Here is a 17,842-nt window from a genome sequence, read left to right on the forward strand (position 1 = left end):
TCCCACTTCTGATTTTTTAAGAAATAATTTCAGTTATTCCCCAATTTAGTCTGATGTTAGCTATGGGTCTGTTGCATACAGCCTATCCTGTGTTGAAGTATGATCCTTCTATGCCTAGATAGTTTCATGTGATCTTCGTTTTTGATTCTATTTGAATGCCCCATTAGGTTAATATATTTGTGAGGATTGATCATCCTTGGGTCTCTGGAATGAAATCAAGTTGATCACATGATATATGATCTTTGGAAATGAGCTGTTGGATTAAGTTTACAAGTAGTTCATTCAAAATCATCGCCTCTATGTTTATCAAGGAAATTATTCTACAGGGGTATTTTTTGTGAATTTTTCTGTTTTTGCTTTATCTCTGTGTTTCTGTCTCTGTCTCTGTCTCTGTCTCTCTGTCTCTGTCTGTCTCTCTGTCTCTGTCTCTCTCTGTCTCTCTCTGTCTCTCTCTGTCTCTCTCTCTCTGTCTCTCTCTGTGTGTGTGTGTGTGTGTGTGTGTGTGTGTGTGTGTGTGTGTGTGAGTGAATGCAACAACTAGAACAGGCTGTCCGATCCTCCAGAGCTGGAGTCACAGGCAGCTGTAAGCTGCCTGTCTGGATGCTGGGAACTAAACTCAGGTCTTGTCCAAGAGTGGCCTGAGCTGTTGTTAACTGCCAAGTCATCGCCCCAACTCCTTACTGAGTGTTGGTAACAGGGCTGTGATGACTTCATGGAATGGCTTCCTTCCTGTTTTGAGAAATTGTTTGAGAAGCACCGGTGTTCACTCTTCCTTAAAGACTTGGCAAAACTCAGCTGAGAATCGATCCAGTCCTGGGCTCCTCTCTGCTGGGAGATGGTTTATTACCACATCAATCTCATCATTAGTTATTGACTGCTTCAGGTTGTTCATATCCTCTTGCTTCAACTTTGGTAAGCTGTATGTTTTAGAGATTAACTGAATTATTTTTGATTTTCCAATGGTTTACATTCTGTTTGGTATATATTGAAGTTTAACACTGTAGTTTCTTTTTGAAAAAAGATTTGTCTCTCTGTCTGTTGAGGGGGGAGTGTGTGTGTGTGTGTGTGTGTGTGTGTGTGTGTGTGTGCACATGCACACATATGGAGGCCACAAGAGAACATCAGTTCCTCCTCTATCATGGCAAGCCCCAGCGATCCTCTTGCTTCTTCCTACCCACTTCCCAGGGGTAGTGTAGGAGGCATTTGTGAGGACACTCCACTTATTGCATAGGCACTAGGTTTATTAACTCCAGTCCTGATGATTCTGGCTCCAGTGCTCTTCACCGCCAAGCCATAATCTCTCTAGCCCAACACCGATGTTTGTTTATTGGTATTTTGCTTGGATGGTGTTGGGATATTGAAGTCTGATGTTTGTGAATTGATATTTTGATTGGATGGTGTTGGGATATTGAATTCCGATGTTTGTTTATTGGTATTTTGCTTGGATGGTGTTGGGATATTGAAGTCTGTCCTACTTTGATCTCCATTGTTATGATAAACACTATGACCAAAAGCAACTTGGGTTTATTTCATCTTACACCTCCAGGTAATAGCCCATCCCTGAGGGAAGTCGGGGCAGGAACGAAAGGCGGGAACCTGGAGGCAGAGAGTGAAACAGAAGACATGGGGGAATGATGCTTACTGACCTGTTTTCCATGACTTGCACAGCCTGTTTTTTACACAACCCAGGATCGCCCGCCCTGGAGTGAGACTGCCCACAGAAAGCTGTCGTTAATCAAGAAAGTGCCCCCCAAAGACTCACCTAGAAGTCAGTCTGATGGACACACCTTCTTAATTAAGATTTCTTCTTCCCAAATGACTCTAATTTGCATCAAACTGACAAAAACTAACCAGCACAAAGTCATTCACTAATATGTCACATGGGCTTCTCATATATTGATTTTCTCTTAATTGAAATATGTCCTCCTGGAGAGAGGAGGGAGACTTGGTAAGACTCAGGAAGTTAATAAAGCTTACAAGCCTCAAGAAACTAATGGAGTTTACAGAGAAAGCCCCAAGAATTCCAAGGCTCCTGTGCAAGGTCAAAAAGCAGTGAACAGCTGCTGGGGTCAGGGGAGCTCTCCAATAGGTGAAGCTAACCACAGGGTTTTCCAGGAGTTCCAGGACACAGCTCTAGTGAGTTGTGGACCACACTGGGAGGGATTTTCAATGATGCAATTACCTTTAGAGTCCCCCATGCTCTTGTAAGTAACCACTCACCTAGAACCTTTTAAATGATTCCAATAATCTCACTGGTTCACTAAGATGGACTGGGGTGGAATCATTTCTTTGGTCTATCATCAGTACCCCTGTAGGATGAGTAGATATTTGTTCTTGTCTCCCCAGGAAAAGTAACACAACACCAACTGGTGCCTGAACAGAGAGCAACAGAACCAAAGATGAGCTGAGGATGAGTAGCTCTATGACCCTGCAATGTTGCCCAAGATGGGCAACCAAGGTCGATTTGTTTGAACGGAGCATCTGTGGGGCTATCTTAACTTTTGTCTCAACTTGATACAACCTAAAGTCACGTGGAAGAGGGAACCCCAGCTGAAGAACTGCCTTCATCAGATTGGTCTGTGGTTATGTGTCTGGGGCATTGTTTGGATTGCTAATTGATGTAGGAGGGGTAGCCCACTCTGGGCAGTACCATTTCCAAGGAGGTGGGCCTGGATGGCCTAAGAGAACTAGCGGAGCAGATGCCAGTGAGCGAGCCAGTAAACATCACACCACCGTGGTCTCTGCTTCGGTTCCTGCCTTGACTCCCCACAGTAATGGACGGTGACCATTAAGACCCATAAGCCCTTTTCTCTCCTAAGTTGGTTTGGCCTGAGCAGTTTCATCAGAGCAACAGTGAAGCAAACTGGAACGGGGCATCCCTGTGTGGCCTGGGATGGTGAGCTTCTTGCTGTTATGGTGGTCACATCCCTGCAGTAGATGATAAAGCCTGTTACAAAGGCTAAGCCATCTGAGAGCCGAGGATCCTGGGCGTGAGTTCGGGACTGAGCACTTTCCTATGTGTGGAATGGGGAGCACGCCTCACTAATCTATTGGTGAAATTATAAGGTCCACCTCATGAATAAGGAGACACTCTCAAAGTTCGATGGTCTAAACTGGGTGGTGGTGGCACACACCTTTAATCCCAACACCTGGGAGGCAGAGGCAGGTAAATCTCAGTGAGTTCCAGGCCAGCCTGGTCGACAAAGTGAATTCCAGGACAGCCAGGACTGTTACACAGAGAAAATCTGTCTCATAAAACAAACAAAACAACAACAATAAAAGATTGATGGTCTAGATAATACTTTGCAATCCCTTTTAAAAAATCTACTTTTTAAAAAAGTACACACGGGACAGGTTCATTAGCAGGCTTTGGCAACTCATAGTGGCTTTTGCTATGTGCAAAAAGAGATGCTACGGAGGCTCAGCCGTCTGCCCATAAAGAGCTTGCCTATACCACAGGGCAAACGATCTGCAGATGCTGTCCTCTGCCGTGGCCTCTGATTGGTCAAGAAAAGTGGGACCTGGGAGGATGAGAAGGAGGTTTCAGTTTGTCATTTTATACAGTTGGCAGGATGCAAAGGAGCAAGAACAAGCTAGCTGTGTGCTAAAGAGTGCTTCCTGGGATTTCAGAACCAGTGAGAGGATTCGGACATTGGGGGGGGGGGGAGAGAGAGAGAGAGAGAGAGAGAGAGAGAGAGAGAGAACAAGCTAGCTATGTGTTAAAGAGTGCTTCCTGGGATTTTGGAACCAGTGAGAGGATTCAGACAGTGTTGAGAGAGAGAACAAGGTAGATGTGATAGAAAATAACCCTCAGGCCCAACCTTTAGTACAGAGGAAGAGAAAACCTAGATCAGCATGCAGAGCAGGCCCTAATAATGGCCAAGCACCGGAAACTGGGATAATCGAGGAATATCACACATCTGAATTACTTTAATGGGGAAAGCTTTGAAACAAGGAATAAAAATGCTTCCCACAGCCTGGCTTGTGCAGCTGTGGGATGGGAGGGCAGATGATATCAGTCTGAATGCTTTGGAAGCAGAGAAACCAATAAAACTACTCCCCGCAAGCAGAATCTGCAGCAATGTGGGGAAATCAGTCCCTGATGCCCAGGCTCATAGAAGCCATTAAGAACACTCGGTTATTGCCAGTCACTGTGCATATCATGGACTGGAGGAGAATAAAGGAATGACAGGCATACGTGAAGTGACCGAGCATGAGAGATGATATATTTGATGTCCAGTTCACGAGGCCAGATAGGTGTGTGTCCACAAGAGAGTTAGAGACGAGCTGATTTAGCAGGGCCCTCAGGACCAGCATGGAGTTTGTCTTAGTCACTTTTCTATTGCCATGGCAAAACATTGTGATGAAGACAACTTATAGAAGGGAATATTTAATGGGGGCTTACATTTTCAGAGGGTGAAGCCATTACCATCATGGTGGGGAGCATGGCAGCAGGTAGGCAGGCATGGTGCTGAACAGAAGTTGAGAGCTCACATCGGATCCACACACACTAGGCAGAGAGAAGTAACTGGGAATGGCACGGGCTTTTGAAACCTCAAAGTCCACCCCCACTGACATATCTCCTCTAATAAGGCCACACCTCCTAATCCTTCTCAAACAGTTCCACCAACTGGGAACCAAGTATTCAAATATATGAGCCTATGGGGGCCATTCCCATTCAGACCACCACAGAATTTTAGTGACTTTGTTAAGCTCTATGATTGGGCATAATTTTTACAAGGTAGGAGAGGATATGACAGATCTGAGTATTTTAGATAGGCATATGGATTGTGCTTGTGAAGTACTAAAGAGAACAGAGCAAAGTGGAAAGGGGGTCTGTCCAGGGTCTCTCACTTGAAGGTGAATGTGACAAGATTCTCATGGAACCAGAGTCCTTAGGGTAAAAGTTAACAGAAAGCCAAATGCCATGCTGATGAAGCTGTAGACTCCCCAGCACGTCCAACCTGCAGACTGTCAGCTGCATGAAGCAAAGGACAGCAATGATATGGCCCAACACAAAAGTGTAAACTTACTTAAACATTCTATTTTTTCAATAAAAAAAAAAAACCAATTGTGTGATTCTGGAGCATGCATTTTGTAGATGATTACGTTTAGGATATTTCTTATAAGAGCTTGAGCAACAGTTGAGAGAAGACAGGAAGGATGAAACTGTGCAGCTGAAAAAGGTTATGACTGCCTTAGGGTGGAGAGTTGTCCTGTCAGGGTATGTGGTGTACCCTTCTTTCCTGAAAGAAAATGCACAGAGGGGCAGGATTGTTGATCTAGCTTGGGGTCTGTTTACCGCCATGATGGAAAGGCAAGAGCCACAGGGCCAGCCTGGAGCTTGTCAGAGCCGGGGAACTGCCTCCAGTCACAGCACAGGAAGCTGGAGCACAGCCCCGCTCTCCTTTGGGCCCGAGTTGGGTGGAGAAACACAAGCCTCCCCCATTCAGTCCATCATGGGTGGGGAGATGTGCGGGAGCCCCTCGGTGGAAGCAGAACCCCAGGATCCAGAGGCAGGTAGTTCACAGGCAATGATGGTGAATTATGGAAAGATACCTGGATGTGGTTGTGTCTTCATTGCTGCTGGACCCAACATTTTATAAAGGGTTTTAAAAAAATGAATGTTCTGTCTCCTCTTACATCCACCTCCTGGTCAGGGCTCAGTGTCTCCCCAGTGGCTTTCTGTGGTCTAGCTCCTAGCCCCCATCTCACCTCATCTCCTGCTTCAAATACCATAGTGCTTCTTTGCTTGGAGGTCATCCGTATTATCCCCCACCCCTCCACTTTGGACTGTGAGGTCTGGCAGGGCTGGGCCAGATCTCATTTCAGGACAGTGCTGTAGGTATGGGTATGAGAAGGTAGGGGGTCCAGGAGTCCCTAGGCACATGTTTTCATCCTGGGGAGGATCTCTTCCCCGTTTCAACACTTCCCTTGCGCTCCTATGGGTGTCCCAGTTTGCACAGGGCATCTTGCCCACCCTGTCCTTCTGCAGGCTTTTGCAAAGCTGTGTCTGATCTACGATGATGTGGTACATACAGGCACAGGCTCTGCCCTCCAGAGACCCACAGCCTGTTGGGTACATGAGGACCCATTCCAGGTGCTCAGGATAGGGTCCTTGGGACCAGGAGATACATACTCTGGAAGGAATTGAGGAAGTAATAGCTCAGGGCAGGAGACACTGGTGAACAGTTATAGGGTGTCTGGAGAAAGGCTGGTCTCATTAGATCATGAGAGGGTGAGGTAAGGGTGGGTAAGGTATTGGTGGAATAAGAGAAACCACACCAATGAGGCTTAGAAACTGAAACAAGACAGCTGTACCCAAACTGGACGATGGGACAGAGACTTAGACCCTAAGAGCTGGGAGAGGAAGGTCTTAGGCAGTTACTGGCTACCTGGTCTAGCCCCTGTGCCCAGGGGAGGAAGTGACTTACCCAAGGTCACTGTTACAAATGAGGAAGCCTGGGCTTCTTGACCCAATGCCGAGGTTGTGCTTTGGCAGTAAGCTGCCTTTAGCAACCACAATGACTGAAAGCTTTGGAGGCCGAGACTGCCAGCCGTCAGGCAGGTTCCAAGGCCTGCAGTCTGGGGGTGCCTTTTCCTCCCCCACCTCCAGTCTTGAGGTGGGCAGACACAGTATGTTTCACATCTGCTCTTCCAGCCACAAGAACCTGTTCTTTCACTTCCCCTCCCCCCACTCCCTGCTGAGCTTCTAAGGTCTTAGAGTCGATGTCTCCACTGGGGAGAGAGACACCAGTCTGACACTGCCCTGGAGTCTGGTGTGATGTGGCACATTGGTGGCTGATGCTGCTGAATGAGTCCTGTACTGGTCCTGACCCAGACCCCTTCCTGTTCCTAACTGCTAACCTGCTACCAGTCCCAGCGGAATGGAGTCCAGCCCAGCTGCCCCTCACTCCGCGGCGGTCAGCGCTGCTCCCAGTAGCCACATGCATTCAGCCCCAACCCCAGGTCTGCTTGCCCTGGCCAGCCGTGGTCACCTTGACGATCTAAGCTCCAGCCTCAGGGGGTATGGCCGTCTTTCCAGAACCTGGGGACAGAGCGTCTTCTTCCAGATCAGGTCTCTGAAACATCTCTGGGGGTTGGGGCTCAAAGGGGGACTGTGGACAGTTGAGGGAACATGTGTATGGAGAGGCAGGCACTCCCAGGTGTGATGACTGTGGATCTCAGGACAGACCGGCCAGGTTGACGGTGCTGTCTCCACACCCCTGACAGAACACTTTACACACAGCTCAAGGACAGAATGACAAACTTTATTAGAAATGTCCCTTGCGTGTAGGTCACATTCACATTAAAGTGGAGGCTGCGCTGTCTGGCTCTGGTATCCCATGCTGTGACGATTTCCAGTTAAAAAATGAGCCTGGGTGGCGAGTCTCTGGAACACACCAAAGTTGCTGAAGGGTGCTGCTGCTGCTGGCGGCGGCGGCGGCGGCGGCGGTGGCAGCAACATTCTGTGGGAGGATGGGTCTCAGGGCCTCAGACTGTGTGTCACACCCACCCTTCCTTTCCCAAGGCCACACCGCGGGGCCCCAGCTGATAAATAAACAGCATGTCACACACATATTGGAAACGAGAAACAAACTGTGGAAGTCTCCTAAAGTGAAAAAATAATTTGCTCAAAGTAAGCTCTGTGACAGCCAGGCTTCACCCTGAAGGACGGCGGCCAGAGCCCTGGACACTCGTGGTGTCTCAGACTTGGTGTCCCGAGGCCCCCATCCTCCTTAGCACCTTTGGGGGAAAGCCATCTTTACCACACTCCTCTTTCAAAATGCAAACGCTACCTAAAAAAACGATCATACCAAGAATGAGCTCTGTCCCCGGGGCAAGTCATCAGACTAATGTCCCTGAAGAGAGGGGTGGGGACAGCCAAAGGCCTCGATCCACGGTGGAAGAGGGCAGGAAGGGGTGAGGAAGCCGGCTCAGAGAGGCAAGCCCAGGTTCTTTGCACTGCCGTGGTCCCTGGTGACTTGTCTCTCAAAGTGGTACTAAGTCTTAAAATGGAAGGATAATCTCCCTGCCCTGGCCAGGGGCCTGCAGAGAGGGGACCATCAAGGACTTGCCTCCCTCCCTCCGTCATTCATTATTCAGAAGCTATTTTTCTCTCCACTGGCCAATTTTCCTGGGCCTGTCTGCAGTGGGGAACAGGACGCCGTCTCCTGTCAAATGTTTTATTCATTCTCTTGAGGAAGACATGGTCTCTACACTCTGGTTGACTAGGTGGCCTCCTGGTCCCGGTTGAGGGCAGCAATTTGGCCCTGGCAGCCACAGTGGCAACAGATATTCCTTTTCCAAGTCAGTGACACATCCGGATGCTCTGGAGCTGGGTGCCGTGTGACCAGATGTCAGCAGGCCTTCAGCGCCGATCACTGGTACTGCAGATAGTTTTTGAGAGACTGAGGCAGGGGCAGAGAGCCGATGTCTCGCAGGCGCTGTCTGCCCAAGGCTGAGCGGATGGATCTCCGGCACAGGTCCATCAGCGGCAGGGGTTCAGCTGCAAAGATAGCAAAGTGTGAGTGCCCACACCTCCTTACTCCGCCCAGGTTGCCCGCCGCTGCCTACCCTTGACCCTGACCTAGTTCAGGGCCCCCTGTTCCTAAAGAGCCAACCCTGCTTGCAGTAAGAAGTCCTCAGCAATGTTTATGAAAGGAGGATGAGAGCTGGTCAGAATAGAAGATTTGGAATAACCAATGGCGAACAGGGGCATTAAAGGATTAATACTGGCATTCAGCTTATCTATAGCAAGGATAAGTCCTGATGTGGAGTGTGTGGCTCCAAAGTGTTTGAAAGGGGTATCCTTTTAGAAACAGAATAATTTGTCCCAGCTACTCAGGAGGCTGAGGCAGGGGGATCATTCGAACCCAGAAGTTCAAGGCCGGCCTGGGCAACACAGCCAGACCTTATCTCAAAACAAACAAGCCGACAGGTTAGATTCCACCAGCTCTTACAGTTCTTTCAAACCCTCACACTTTCCCTGCAGTGTCTATGATGGGCAGCGGAAGGACACATTTTCTCACAGCACTCGGGTTCTAGTTAAAATCCTCCAGGGGCCTGGAAGGCGGCTCAGGGGGTAACAGTGCTTGCCACACAAGCCTGATGACGTGATATTGATCCTCGGGAGCGACTTAAAAAGCCGGAAGCAACGGCAGTCATCTGTAAGACCAGCACGCCACATCGAGATGGAAAACAGACGAGAGACCCCAACTCAACATGGTGGGGGGAGGGAACCCACTCTCCAAAGTCGCCCTCTGACCTTCACATGCACCCTGTGGTGCACTTAACCAACCCCGAAGAGTAAAAACCAAACCTCAGCAACAGCACCTCGGGATACAGGATAGTTTACTGAGTGACAGACTCACTGAGGGTACTCATACTAACATTTATCTCTCCCAGGTTCTGTGGGTAACTGTCGGGGTACAGAGACCACCAAGCCGGGGCAGAGCCAGCCCTGGGGTGAGCCTGTAGTCTGGGATTTTTAAGTTGTTGGGATTTTTGTTGTTGTTGTTTCTAATTTTGAATACATGGGGGTTTTGCCTGCATGTATATCTGTGTAGCACGTGTAAGCCTTGTGCCCACAGAGGCCAGAAGAGGGGGCTGGGTACATCGGAACTGGAGTTACAGATGGTTGTGAGCTACTGTGTTTGGTGCTGGGAATTGAACCCAGGACCTCTGGAAGAGCAGCCAGTGCTCTCAACCTCTGAGCCATCTCTCCAGCCGCAGTAAGTGAATTATTCTAAAAGTGTTATACATGAGAGAGCTCCTGAGTGCACAGGGACAGGACCGGCAGCTGCTGGAAAGCTCTGAGGACAGACCTCTGAATGGAATTCCAAGGGTGAGCAGGAGTGCTCTAGGCACATGAGGCTGGGCAGTATGGTAAGCAGGGACAAAAAGCAAGGACCAGGAAGATGGGGAAGCTGAGCAGAATAGGGCTGGCAGCTCACACAGGCCAGCGGAGAATGAGGAGGACAGTGGTTCCAGGTCACCTCATGGGGCTGACATGGGGCCGAGATGCTCTCATTGCAAATGAGTGTTCTTTTGGTAACGGAGCAGGTAGGATTTTTGAAGGCATTCTAAGGCATGGTTAAATCCTAAGTAACAAACACAAATATGTCAGCTGTATGGGAATGGTATCAGGAGGGATGGGGACAATAGCAGCTGGCGTTTCCAGGGAATTTCTGCGGGAGATGCAGTTCTAATGGGCCGCCATCAGAACCCAGTGGGACTCGCATGAGCGTCAGAGGCTACGTCCAAGGACACCTCTTGCTATCCTTCTGAGGCCAGACTCTGGCACTAGTAGCTTTACTTCTTCCTTATCTTTTGATCCTCATACAAAACGAGGCTAGTCAGGGGACTCTGGCCATGCATCCTGACCTGACCTGTCCCTCACAGGGTTCCCACCTCTATTGCAGCAGCACCTCCAACCCTCCCTGCCCCTTGTCCTTCACAGCACCAGTCTACACGGCGCCCTGCCCTGTCAATCAAGCCCCGGCTCTAATCCCTTGGCCTTTCAACCCTGGCTGGTCGCTTAGCAGGGATTGTGAGGTATAAGATATGCATGTAGCTGCTTTCTCCTGAAGGATTAGTATGTGGCCATACACATACTAAGCTCGTGTGTGTGTGTGTGTGTGTGTGTGTGTGTGTGTGTGTGTGTGTATTTCAATTCACATGAACCCCTGGGGGCAATAAATATTATTATTATCATCTCCATTTTAAGGAGGCAAAAGCTGAAACAGAGTGCACAAGCCCTTTACCTAAAGATGCTCAGCTGGCAAGTGGCAAAATCAGGAATCAAACTCATGGAACCAGAAGTGGGAACTTGCCTTCTATCTTACCCACATTTACCGCACATCTGCTTGACCTATGCCTAGGCTGAGCATATCTCACTGAGGTCCTAAAGCAGCCTTCTGAAGTCAATGCGGCTACTCATTCCTGTCTGAGAGAAGAGGAAACTGAGGCTGGAAGAGGAGAGACTTAACTAGAATGGCAAATCTTGCACGTGAGTGTCATACTGCCCCTCCCCCAAACAATACTAAAAGAGGTGGACTCAAGGGGACAGTGAAGGGTGACATCACCTGTCTTCTAGACTCCTGGCAGACGGTGCCATAGTCTCAGGCTCTTACTGTGCCCCCATGGCCACTTTCCAGGTTATTGCTTCCCCCCATTCCCACATTACTGTAACAGTACCACTTGGAAGCAGCCATGTTACTGCCGCTCACCAGTCAGTTGCCAAAATTAACCTCACCTGTTCACAGAATAGAAAACAAATCAGCTCTAGTGACGGAGGGGTCCCAAGTACACGTGACTGCAGGGATGAGCCTCTCAAGCAGAGTTTTAAGTGAAAGAAAAGTGTGTTGTGTGTGACTCCTGAAAACCCTGTAAGTCTAAAAGTAGCTGATGATGTCCAGGGTGTAGTGACCGGGGTGGTGGTGACGGTGGAGGGTTACTTTCAGGTTTGTGTTCGGCTCTCCTAGCCAGCTTGCCTTGATGCGCGCAGGCAGCAGCTTGAGATCTGGACACTTTCTTCACCTATGACTCTTCAAAAAGAAGTTAGATCTGAAATAAAGGAGCTAGTCATTGAGTCAGGCCTTAGTCCCCTGGGGTAGCAGGCAGCGTAAACACACGTGTTGTGGGATGTGTTTCTGTATGCTATGAATATGTGTTGCTCTGGTTGGTTGATAAATGAAGCTGCATTGGCCTATGGCAGGGCAGGATGGAGCCAGGCGGGAAAATCCAAGAGAGACAGGAGAGAAAAACAGAGAGTGAGGCAGACACTGCTAGCCACCCCCAGGAGAAGCAAAATGTAAAAGTACCGGTAAGCCACAAGTCACATGGCAAGGTATAGATTTATAGAAATGGGTTGATTTAAGATATAAGAGCTAGCTATAAAAAGCCTGCCATGGCCATAGTTTGAAATAACATAAGCCTCTGTGTGTTTATTTGGGTCTGAACGGCTGTGGGACCAGGCAGGACAAAGAAAAACTTCCAGCTACACAAATGCCAAGCTGGAAAGGATAAAAGGGGTGAGCTTGGAAGCCCAGCTCACACTCAGCCCTGCCAGCCAGAGGCAGCTGGCTCCTCTTCTTCCAGCCCCACATTTCTCATCTGTAAAATGGGATGGGATGATAACATCACATCATGGACTATATGGTGATGATCCATGCCATAGCCTACCCTTTGCCTTAGCACGGTCCTTGCTGAAACACACCATCAGCTCAAGAGGTAGCTTTGAAAACAGTCACACGGTTGCTTGCACAGCATCCTTGAAAGCTGAACGTAAGAAGACCTGGGTGCTGCTTATTTTTCATAACGGAAACAGGGAGATACAGAGGTTTCATGCCTGTGTGTGTGCTTGTGTACCACTTTTACTACTGGTGCCTATGGAGGCCAGAAGGCACTGGGTACCCTGGAACTGGAGTTACAGACAACTGTGAGCCACCATGTGGGTGCTGGGATTTGAACCCAGGTCCTCTGGAAGAGCAGTCTGTGCTCTTAATTGCTGAGCCATCTCTCCATCCCCATCCGCTAGTATTATTCAAATGTGAGGATGCTGGGAGGACAGGAGTAAGCTCTAGGGGGCAGCCTGGGCTCCATGTTGGTGCCCTTCCCAGCTGAAATGGCAGAAAAGATGCGCACATGTTCCCTGTGTGTGTCTGAAGGACACCACATCAGAGCTGGAAACTAGGAGAGAGGCAGTGGCCGGCTCGTCAGCTGGGCCGACTCTAGGAAGACAGTAGAGAATGTGACAGGGTGGAGAGGTGAAGAAGAAAACCCGACGGCACTGTCCACTAAGGGTGGAGGGAGGTTCAGAGAAGCCACAAGCTCCGCAGACCACACATCTTGAGAATCCACGGGGAGCTGTAGCCCAACACTTGGGGCAATGGCGCTCCCAACCCTGCCCCAGCAGAAGCCTGAGCCTGCTGTCTGTCTCAAGGGAAGACAGCCCTGCTCAGTGTGCAGGGTCAGCTGAATGGAGGAGCATGAGCAGACCCTTCACGGTGGATGGAGGAAAGGAAGGCCATTTCTATGCAGGGAAGAACCCAAGGGCCTGGGCTCCGCCCCCAGAGTGGCAGAGCGGCCTCGGTTTTCTCCCCCCCCCCTCTGGTGTCACTGTCAGAGCAGCAGGTGGCCTGGTATGACAGCCTAGGTGCCTTGACATGCGTGCAGTTTGGCAGGATGGAACCCACACTGATTCCTGGAGGTGGGAAGCTTGACGGTACCACATCAACTTAGGTTTCAGGGGAACAAATGCACAGGACGGAGTAAGGCAGGGAATACCTGGGAGAGAAATGTGGGGTGGGCCTTGGAGACCAGGGTTGTGGTCACCCAGCCTCTAACAGAGAAGAGGCAGATATCCAAAGCAGGCCCCAGGGACAAGCTGGCTCGTGGTGGCATTCGTCAAAGGCGAGGCTGCTCAGAGGACACACTCAGCTTTCCACCCAAGGAAAATGTTAGCCACCGGTCTACAGTAGCATCCACAGAGGAGCAGGGATCTGTCTGCAGACCTGACCGTGCACCCCAGCTCCTATCTGCAGACTGGACTCTGTACCCCAGGCTCCCCATCAGCAGATCTGACCCTGTACCCCAGGCCTCCCATCAGCAGACCTGACCCTGTACCCCAGGCTCCCATCAGCAGATCTGACCCTGTACCCCAGGCTCCCATCAGCAGACCTGACCCTGTACCCCAGGCCTCCCATCAGCAGACCCGACCCTGCACCCCAGGCCTCTGTCCACAGGCCTTCTCTGCCTCCTGGCCAGGCTCTTGGGTGTTTGTCCACTGCTGGCTTTGCCGCATACCCAGCCCTGGTGGAGTCAGATGCTGGCTAGCTACTGAGCCTCTGCCAGCTCTAAGGAAGAATGAACCGCTCTGGGGACTCTGGGGACTGCAGCCATACCCTGCTGGCTGTGAGCTTAGCTCTCTCTGATGGGCCTTTGCAATAAGCAGACCTGTGTGTTTGGGTTGGGGCGGGGAGAGATAGGGAGGAACGCCTCATTGCTTGTCTAGCCTCAGGGAGCTGGGCTGGGTATAGAGACCGATACTAGGGGCAAACCCCAGCTTAGCCTGACCTTGGTTCACAGCCAAAGACAGACTCTTCCTACAGCCAGCTTGAAATGTCTCTAATAACAAAAGATGCCATATATAACCCGTGAAGAGACAGAAAAAGCAGTTCTTGAAATGAAGAACAATTCTAAACACATATATTTTCCCTTCTACCTTTCTATTTCTAAATTCTGATCATAATGATCAATGCTGGCATTTCTGATGCTTGAGATGTTTCTGTCTTGAGAGGAATGATCTCACATGTCTGTGGACGCTATCAGAATCTAAGGGAAGTCACCTTTGCCAAGTGGATCCCTGACCCACACCTTCAGACATGCTCTTCATGTTCTTGTCTTTGAATGGCGCCCACTCCTACGCCCCTTTCCACCCACTCTCTAAGCACCTGGGTTCTCTGTTAGCTTCTGTATTCACTCTGAGCCCTTCCGTCTCTTCCTGACTCCACCATGAAGCAGGCTCAGGTGTCCTTCTACCCTCTCAAACAGCTCCAACCTCCTCCCTGACGGACCTCCTCAAGTCAGTCCTCAGCAAGGCCAGCGTCATTATGGTGACCCAAGAATTCAGAGACAAAACTCATTTGAAGAACTTTGCCCTACCCTCAGACCTTGTCCTAAGTAGGAGGTTGAGGGAAGGGGAATCCGTGGTCCCTGTCCCAGGCTGCCAGCAAGTCCTGAGCTCTTGAGTCGCTATCAAATCTCCTCCCCTGGGGACTGTGGCTCCCAAAGGAATGGGTGTCAACCCTGCTGCTTAGTCCTTCCTGGAAATGACAAGGTCAATGGGATGGAGAGGCCCAGGTTCTGGGAGACAGAAGCAGCTGAAGTGAGCCTTCCTCTCTACAAAAGGCACTGAAGCCCTTCGAGGCAGGGAATGAGTACTAATAATAGAAGGGAGTCCTTTCCAGGGAGATGCTCAGCGGGGAAGGCACGTGACACACAAGAGGTAGGACCTGCGTCCAGATGTGCAGAGAACCCATGTAAAGCTGGATGTGGGAGGCTGCATCTGCCATCCCAGCACTCCTACTGGGAAGTGGACACAGAAAGATGGCCAGAAGCTCACAGGCTCGTTAGAGATCCTGTCTCAAACAAGACGGGACATAGGCACATACGCGCGCGCGCGCGCGCGCGCGCGTGTGTGTGTGTGTGTGTGTGTGTGTGTGTGTGTGTGTTTGCGTGTACGCGCACACACATACAGAGGTGGGGGAGAGAAGAGGGCAGGTGTGGAGATAGAGACAGAAAGAGAGACACACAAGAGAGATAGAGATAGAGACAGATTAGATAGATAGATAGATAGATAGATAGATAGATAGATAGATAGATAGATAGAGAGTGTAGCCCCTTTCATCCAGCCTTAAGCCGGCTGAAGAGCCTCTGGCAGAGTCCTTCCTTCCCTGACAAGCAGAATGGTACTGTACTGTGTTATGCCAGTTCTACAAACCAATACAGGGATGATCCTGACTCAGATGAAACAGTTAAACGTGGGTCCTGCCTCAGGGAGCTGCAGGGTAGCTGGATGTGCTGGCCTTGGGCAAGGACATCCCTAGCCACACACGGCAAGGTAAACTGCCTTCCTGGTTTCCTTTCTGAAATGGCCCTGGGCTATCTGCTGCTCATCAGATACTAAGATAAATATGCCCATCATGGGGCAGGGAGTCAAGGCTGTGTTTACAGAGCCAGCTAGTGTGTGTGTGTGGGCACCTCAGGAATAGGGTTCCTATTCCCAGGATATGTCTTCGTCTAAAGATGAAGAGTGAGGTATGTGGGGCGGCCAGACTTTCCACTAAATGGCAGGTTAGTCAATGAATCCAGGGTGGTCCTGGTTCAGGAAGAGACAAATAGGCCAACTATCTTGTAGGTGTGTACACGAATGCTGAAAATCAGTAAGGGAAAAAGACAGGAATAGGTACAGAGGCATTTGGTTGTCAATGCTCTGGTCTTCCGGATTGGTGGTGGATTCAGGTGTGTGCATTAAATCTCAAACAAGTTAAGAAACAAACAAATAAATAAGCAAGTTAGAACAAAAGAGAGCTGGGCAGGGGACTGGTGATGATGGTGTTGTTAGTAAGGTCACAGTTAAGTGGTGGACACGGCCCTACCACTATCAGAAGTTAAAAATAGAGATGAGGCAAGAGCAAAATCACCAAAGAGAATTGGAGTCCCAGTCTAACTCAAACAAGAGCTTGGCCAGGAGATGAATGACAGCTAATTCTAGCTAATGAGTAATAATGAAGTCACTCGAGCCTGCCCAGAACTCAGCGCTGCCTCAGAGAGGCGTTTCTACAATGGAGAGACAGCCCTGACCTGGAGTCCAAGACCTAAGTTCAGGTCTGCCTTGATAAAACCGGCTGCTTTTGTTTGGTAAAACAGGGAGATTCCCTGCTTCGGGAGGAAGAGTGGGAGGATCAGGTATGGGACAGAGTTCTTAGGGAAGGTCCTGGCCTTGGTGGCACTCAACCAGTGACAGCTACTATTAATATTCCAGAGCAGCCGGTGTCCTTGGGAACAAAGAGAAAATGAGGCAACTGATGTAGAAGGCAGGCTATGCCTGTGTTGAGAACCAGAGACGACTCTAAACACATCTGAGCAGGCCAGAGCAGCTAATGTGCGGGAGACCCAGGACTCAGCAGCCCTGAGACGGGAGCCTCCTGCCCTACCCACCAGCCTGTGGGGGTTTAGGATCCACCTTCCAGTTTTTCCATCAGATACAGAAGCACGGAGAAGCCCTGACTGTTGGCATCTTCAGGGCCATTGGGCGGACTCTCGAACCCAATTTCTGGCCACCGTTACAAGGAGAAGAGCTGTGCTAGGACTCACCCAGCACTTCCCATGTTACGGAAAACATTCTAGTGTTTTCTGTTCCTCGATGTTTTTGCACTCTCACAACAACCCGATGAGGCAGTTGTTTACGCATGCCCACCTACAGGTGTGAGGAGACTGAGGCAGAGAGGGGCCGTGTAACTAGCTCAAGGCCGCAGCTGAGGGATGACGGTGGGGTTGGCACTCAGGGCCTGATCTGGGATGTGTGTGTGCACACGTGTGTGTGTGTGTGTGTGTGTGTGTGTGTGTGTGTGTGTTGTAGTGTTGTGTGTTAAGTACAGCCTGCCTACCAGCTCTGAGGAGTCTGCTAACTGGTCAAGAGACCCCCCTGTCTTGCCTCTTCAACACCGCTTCATGCGGTGACATCATCTGGTGTGTTGTGGACCCCGACCCAGGCAAGCCCAGCCACAGGCTGGCAGGGCAGCTGGGAGTTGGGGCCCCAGTAAAGGATTTTGCCCAGTGTTAGACAGTCCAATGGGTCCAGTTTGCCAGGGTTCCACATGGGATTTGGACGCCATCTGTGGCACTGTTTCCGCCTGGAGACCCAGCGACCAGAAGCGCCACCTTTAGTCTTCCTCCTGGAAGCAGCCTGGGTGCTGCTGCTCACAGCCACGAGGCTAGCTGGCCCTGCCGCCTTCTGTTTTCAAATAGCCAAGGTCAGACAAACTTCCTTCCACTCGGGAAATGCTGCCATGTTAGCCTCTTACTAATCAGCCTAAGCCCCGGGGGCTTAATACGAAGGCCTCCTAATGGATTCGCTGTGTTTATTTGACCTTTCCAAGTGTGAACTCAGAAACGGGCCCAGAGGAGACGAAGAGGTTTGTTTCCCTTACGTTCTGCAGAAGTGATGAGTAAATTGAATTCCTGGATACGGGCCGCCTCATTCTCTCACCCTCCTTCCCTCCCCAGCCAAAGGATTCAATTAGGCTCAGGAGGAGCCGGTATTTATGGGATAGAT

The 17,842-nt window shown here is 50.1% G+C and overlaps 1 protein-coding gene across 1 annotated transcript in view; it reads right to left on the reverse strand.

Moving 5' to 3' along the window:
• Window positions 1-7,250: 7,250 nt before the first annotated feature.
• The window catches only part of Spsb4 (splA/ryanodine receptor domain and SOCS box containing 4), a 77,275-nt gene continuing 66,683 nt past the window's right edge, over window positions 7,251-17,842 (reverse strand). The window contains exon 3 of the mRNA XM_028866045.2: window positions 7,251-8,509. Within this exon, the coding sequence (XP_028721878.1) occupies window positions 8,382-8,509 (128 nt within the window). The 3' untranslated portion in view covers window positions 7,251-8,381. The remainder of the gene's footprint in view (window positions 8,510-17,842) is intronic.

This window comes from Peromyscus leucopus, chromosome 7, assembly GCF_004664715.2.
Source record: "Peromyscus leucopus breed LL Stock chromosome 7, UCI_PerLeu_2.1, whole genome shotgun sequence".
In the NCBI taxonomy this organism is placed as follows: Eukaryota; Metazoa; Chordata; class Mammalia; order Rodentia; family Cricetidae; genus Peromyscus; species Peromyscus leucopus.